The 6,660-nt window shown below is 35.3% G+C and overlaps 1 protein-coding gene across 2 annotated transcripts in view; it reads left to right on the forward strand.

The window, feature by feature from the left end:
- The first annotated feature begins 109 nt into the window (after nt 1-109).
- Nucleotides 110-6,660, forward strand: part of LOC108968677 (methenyltetrahydrofolate synthase domain-containing protein) — an 11,997-nt gene continuing 5,446 nt past the window's right edge. The window contains exons 1-8 of one of the 2 annotated variants that reach the window (XM_018932836.1): nt 112-764; nt 2,484-2,657; nt 2,738-2,938; nt 3,056-3,231; nt 3,460-3,801; nt 3,879-3,959; nt 4,190-4,415; nt 5,835-6,660. In XM_018932836.1, the coding sequence (XP_018788381.1) occupies nt 677-764; nt 2,484-2,657; nt 2,738-2,938; nt 3,056-3,231; nt 3,460-3,801; nt 3,879-3,959; nt 4,190-4,415; nt 5,835-6,163 (1,617 nt within the window). In that variant the 5' untranslated portion in view covers nt 112-676 and the 3' untranslated portion in view covers nt 6,164-6,660. Of the gene's footprint in view, nt 765-2,483; nt 2,658-2,737; nt 2,939-3,055; nt 3,232-3,459; nt 3,802-3,878; nt 3,960-4,189; nt 4,416-5,834 lie in introns of both variants that reach the window. The other variant, XM_018932835.1, reaches the window with a different exon arrangement.

Consider the following 6,660-nt stretch of genomic DNA (forward strand, 5'->3'; position numbering starts at 1 on the left):
AGAGTAATCCTGCTTTCGCATTCGCACTTGTGTTGATTTTACAACATATGTGAGGGRAGATTCTATGAAGAACTCTTCCATTTGGTATTTGGAAAAAAAATTGGTGAAAATCGTCACAGTTTCGTTCCAGCTCTGCATCGCACAGACAAGAAATTCTATTTCTGCAGCTGACGTGATATCTCTGTCAACCCCCCCCCAAAAAAACAAATTTTCTCTCGTTGAAAAGAAGAAAGTAAAGCAGCTATAAAGTCGCACGACGAGATTTTGTGCAAACAATTTTCGTGTTCACAATATTTTGGCGAATTTAAATTGTCGAAAAATTTTATTTTGCCAACWTCATAGTCGGTGAAATTAAGAAAAAAATTGAAAGAAAATCCTAAGCAGCAACTAGCTTCCTCTGGAGTGCAGCAGCGTAAAAGGGACGTAGGTAGAAAACGCTCGTACAGTGCGCCTAGCACCAYTGGTGGGAAGAGCATAACAACAAAATAGTATCGAACGGGACGAGTGCCGCTACATACGATAGGAAAGAGGCGAAAAAACGTGGTTTTTTGGTTCGATAGCAGCCCAGCAGAAAATTGTCAAATTATAGCAAACGAAAATAYTGAGTGAATTACGCGCTTTTTAGTGTCACCAGTGAAGAAGAATAAAAGGTGCAATCTTCGCGAAACCGTTAAAAATGGAAAATCAAAACAATACCGATGTTGCAGATGCAGCTAACGCTGCTGAAAATGGTTCAAACGCTACTCCGGAAGTGTCTTCTACAAGTAAGTAGTTGAATTAAGTATATTTTTTATTTTAAACTATATGCTAAACATAACAATTTCGATATATAATGCGTTTTATTGTGAAAATTAATTGTATGAAATATTTTTTTGTTATACGTTCCATCATATGCATATACATCTGTCGCAACAAATATTACGCGGTAAATTTTGTTTCTTGCACTCTAGGGAGAGTTGCTTTAATCGGTTGTAAGTACTCCAAGTTTAACAGTTTCATTAAGAATAGCTTGAGTTAATAGCATTTATTGCTCTAGAAAACAATTAATTTTTCCGTCAATTACATTGAAATAAATACATCAATGTATACTTTGTTAAAAAAATGTTTYAAAGTTATAATTTCACAAAAACATGAAATTTTACCTATAGCTATTGTAGTACTTTGTGTAAATGATTCTAACATTTTGTACATAACTACACTTTTAAGCGCGAAATTTAAGTGTTTTTAACAATAACAATATTCATTCATTCTTCAACAATAACAATTTTAAATCGTTTCTTCTTCCTAATACTCCACATTTGTTCAAACACTTTCTTTCTAAGTACAAAAGAGTGAACTTCTCTTTTTTCATATTTGTTTTACCACCTTTTCGTATATCATCATCGCTGTCCATATGCAATCTTTCACGCGATCAGCGAGTTTCAAAATAGGCAAAAACAGAAACATGAAAAATATAGCATTGCGATTTCTATCAATATACACACACCGTTCTTTATGAATCATATTTGACTGCTTGGATTTTCAAGGGGGCGAGTGGTGTTAGAAAGCTTTGTGGATTTACCTTTATTTTGTTGTCCATTTCTCTAATAAGTTAGTTACGGTTTTTTAACGCTACTTATTTACATACGTATATGTATACAAGAATGTAAACATGTAAATGCTTCAATTAAACAAATACCGTAATTTGGTATTACGATTACTTAAGTTTTTCTACCATTGTAGCCTGTGTGGATAAGAACCATTAATTCTCCGATAGAACCACTGTGCACAGTACAGGTCAGTCATAATTGGTGTAGCATTTAGTATGGATTGTTGATGATTCGTATGATTTGCTCATCGTTTATGAATGCCAACAACATTGCGTCGTTTTTTCATTTTCTTTTTCACTAGCTGTCATTAACAATTCCAAATAGGAATGAGCACGCGCATATATACACGTATATTATGAACGCTGTGTATATGGTCTCATTTAAGAATTACATATTTATTAATTTTCTTTTTTTTTGATATATTTTCGTTGATTTGTAGAATTGCAGCGAATGTTTGATGAAATAATATTTCTTGGGCGTGTATAAGTAATAACTCGTCCCTGTTACTACTTTTTGCATTATGTAGAGTTCATAAAAAGTGAATCCCAAGTATATTTTTTACTTCAAACGTCAACTTTTTTGCTACAAGTCACTTTTATGCAAAACTGGTTTATGACATAATTTTTAATAATAAGCGTTTTTTTTTTAGTTTTTTACAATAAATACATATATGTATATATCAATTTGTTAAATGTGTTTATGAAAATGACAAAGAAGATGAGAATAGGCTGACTGCTCTCCACGTCCAACATTGCGATGACATAGTTAATTTTACAATCGTTATAAATATGTTAGCATTGAAATCCTTTGTAATATTATTTAATACAATATATTTTTTAATAACGCTTGTGCTTTTTGTTGCATATTTATTTAATTTTATTAAATTTTTTTTAGCTAATGTACCCACTGAGCCAAATAAACGATCACTACGTGTTCAAACCTGGAAGAAAATTCAGGACAACAAGTGCGGCGTCGGTTTCAATGCTATTTTCAATCGCATACCTGGTTTTGTGGACAGCGACAAAGCTGCCAAACTTCTCTCAGAAACCGAAGAGTTCAAAAAAGCTSGTAAGTAAATTTAATTAACTTCTCTACACTTATACATAATGTATATTAACAATAAATTTATTTGTATGTTATGTATATAGAAAACATCAAGGTCAATATTGATCGCGCTTTGCATTCGGTTAAATTGGAAACTCTGCTTGCTGGGAAAAATTTGTATTTACCAGGAACGCGTGACTCCAAAGCTATATATTTAAAAGTTGACGTGCCTGCTGACGCCACAGATGATCAGAAAAAGGAAATTCTAAATGTACAAGATGTTCAGCAACATCGCACTGAAATAAGTAAGTTCAAAAGTTCTTAACAGGATTTTTGAAAGATGTACATTCGGTTTGAATAACCTGTTTCAATGGCGTATAATTCCTATATAGTGCATTAAGATAATTTGTTTTCTTTTACAGCTTTAGAAAACAAAGTTAAGTTGGATATGGTAGTCATTGGTTCGGTGGTAGTATCACGAGATGGTTACCGCATTGGACGCGGTAACGGTTACGCCGATCAAGATATTGGCTTGCTTACCGAAATTGGTTCAATTACGCCTGACACAGTAATCGCTACGATGGTACATGACCTGCAGGTATGACACAAGGCAAAGAATACAACATGTGCATATGTTTACTTGAATGTATGCGTATCTCTAAATAGAACTAARCAAAAATAAATATTTAAACATTAATGACCTTAAGTTCATCGCTACAATAGTAGTCGTTGTTATTTAAATGATAAGCTATGCGTGCAAGCACTCTATGCATTTGCATCAAATATTTCCAATGATTTTTAATATATTACGAACATTTTCTTACAGGTTGTTGATAGCCTGCCAAAGGAGCTATTTCAAAAATACGATACTCCAGTTGATTTGATTGTAACACCCACAGAGGTTATACGTGTCAGCAAACGGTTGCCACGCCCAACTGGCATATTCTGGGAATTGCTTTCGGAGCGTCGTCTTAAGATTGGACCTGTTCTCCAGGTGCTTAAGGAAAGCCARGAGAAGGACGGTAAAGTAATTGTGCTGAAAGAAGTGGATACCGATATTGAACAAAATCCAAATTTACGCAATCGTCGCCGTGGACCGGTTCGTCGGCGTTTCGGACGTCGTATCCAACGTCGCGCTATATCTCAAACCGATACTGAACAACAAGGTGTAAGTACAAAACTACCAGCAAATTTGTATAAGAAATATTTAAAATTTTTACAATATCATTTTATTTTTCGCAATAGCAAAATGCCATCTCAAATACTGCTGGGCGTAATCCTCGCAGAGCCCGCCGTTTCCCGAACCGAAGACGGCGTCCAACAAAGGTACATACTTTACATTTATAAGTTTGTAATACCCAGGTAACTTTGAAGACCCTATAAAATATATACATGCATTTGTATGGTAAGCTGAGTCGTTTTAGACAAGCCCGTCTGTCTGCGAACTAACCTTTAAAATTTTAAAATATAGATGAACATGTGATGGATGTTGTAGTATGCAGCCGAATATAAAATGTTTCTTGTTTCTAATATTTTTTTTTTTTGTATTCTTTTAGTCGGAAGGCGATCAATCGGGCGTTGAAGGCAAAAGCCAGGACCGCAAGGGAGCCGGCGGTGATCGCAAACAGCAACAACAGCAGCGGCAGCAGCGTGTGCGTAAGAATCGACTTGCCCGCGATTTCTGCATTAAACTTTCGAATATTACGCGAGATGTGCGCGTAAAGGATTTGAAGTCCGAGTTACGTAAGCGCGAATGTAACCCACTCTATATCTCATGGAAAGGTAAATATAATAGCTTCTTTCTTATATACAGCTGCGGTCACCTAATTAGCAACGCTGCTTTTTTGCATCATATTACCATTCATAAGTTGACAAGTTTACTAGAATAATTTTAACTTTTGCAGGATTCACATTTCATTGCTTTTTAAATAATATGTAGTTTCTTAATTTTTTTTCTTCTGAACAACACTTTTCACTATTTTAAATCTAGCAAAACTTCTCGGTCACATAATTAACAACGCTTTAAATGTGAYCTGATCTACGAAAAGGTAGTTAACGTGCGAAAACTAGTTTATGACTTTTTGGATTCTATCAYGTGAAAAAGCATCTCATCTTCCATCCGAATTAACTAAGATTTTTTGACACGTAAGCCCCCTTTCTGTAGACCAGGTCACATATATTGTTAAACAAAATTATTTATTCAGGTCTGGACAGCACGAAAGCTAGCTTAATAAAGAAATCATATTTTTRCTCATCCATCGTTTAATTGACCGCGCAGTATATTTGCGGTCGTTATTTTATTGAAAGAATTAAGTAACAGGCATATTGTCATCGAAATATCGAACCATTTCACTCTCAGTATAGAAATGTACTGGCGCTGATCCATATGAATCTCAATTTTTGTCACCCTTTCATGACATAGCACCCCGGTTTCATGCCTCCAAGTGTCTTCAGGAATGTTTTCTGTCGGCCTATCATTGTCTCAACCAATCATTTGGATGTTGTCATGTTTCTGCTGAAACTTACCTAAATTAGTTGTAAATGTWGATTCAAATAAGTATTAAAACATTGCGTTGCTAATTACGTGACCGACTGTAATTTATGCGTACTTAAGAAAAACACTCGAGATTTGTAAACTACATATGAATAGATGTGGAATGCCTCGGGACCTTAGGTCTATTATGCCTTCTCCTAAATCACAAATACCCTCCTAGCTTCAGCATATTGATAAATATATACTGCTAGGTGGTAGTGTGGTGATGTTATTCCTATTTGGAAACAAGAATCCCAGAGCCTTTATCCTGCGTCTGTGGACTGCTATATGTAGTCAATTAACAGGTGTTCTGGATTTGTGACTCCCTATCGCAGATCCGGCAATTTGTAGAAAAAGCTATGCCCATATTATTTAAGTGCTCCTTCCGCTTGCAGTGGCCTGTATAGAATGCTACAAGTAGCCCAAGTTTTTTTTTTTTTGTAAACTAACGGGTGTTTTTGAAAAAAAATTGACAAGCACCGCTAGGGAACCATTTTAACATTCATATAAAGTGAAAAGTGTTAGCGGATTAAAAAAAATATTGGTGTTAGAAAAAACAAATTTCATTGGTGCATATCGTTGTTAATTACTTGATCTTAACTTTACATGTCTACGCATTCACGCGTACATGGTTTACGACGAAAACTAATAATTAAATCACTTAATAGGTCAATTTGGCAAGTGCTACTTGCATTTTGGCAATCGCAATGGCACACCGAGTACTGAGGACGAAATCGAAAAGGTGCTCAAATCGTTGAATGACTTGTCATTGACAGTGACTACCGGTGGTGGTGCTGGCGCTGGTAATGCCAGTGGCGCGGAAGGAGACGCTGCGCAACCACAACAGACAAAAACGGTCGCAGTCAATGTGGAGTTGCTCAAGTTTGATGAGAAGAAAGCTGAAGGTGGTAGCAGTGCTACTGAAAATGGTGACGTTGCTGCAGGCGGTGATGCTGGCGCTGCTCGCATCGAGKCCGTCGATACCACCACCGTATAGTATGAGCTACGGGCTGTTTTGAAACGGCTGTACTTTTGGTTGGGACATTTGGAATCGTGCGTTCAACGAGAGAAAATTGTTTAACATTCATTTACTCCTCCGTCAACACCCGCCCCTACATATACATACATTAATTTGCCTTCCCCGTTCAGTAATATATTATGAAACTACTACGCACGTTTCTTATTTTTTCCGAATGTCAGATTAGTTTAATTTTTAATATTTTAAAATATTCTTACAAATTAACAAATAAAACAATTAAAGATTTTTGTTCTTTGCCATTACGGGGTATTATGATAGCCAAGTTTGAACAAAATATTTGTTTGATATTTGTACCATCCCCGTCGGTTTAATTTCGATTGTAATATATTAATTTTTTTTAATTTCTCGTATTGCGTAGATAAAAAAATACTCTTAATAATTATTAGCTTGCGCGCACTTTTTAACTTATTTGTAAACTCAATATACGAAGATAACTAGCAAATATAAAAAAAAAA

Source organism: Bactrocera latifrons, unplaced genomic scaffold (assembly GCF_001853355.1).
Source record: "Bactrocera latifrons isolate USDA-ARS-PBARC rearing strain unplaced genomic scaffold, ASM185335v1 scaffold_224, whole genome shotgun sequence".
Taxonomy (NCBI): domain Eukaryota; kingdom Metazoa; phylum Arthropoda; class Insecta; order Diptera; family Tephritidae; genus Bactrocera; species Bactrocera latifrons.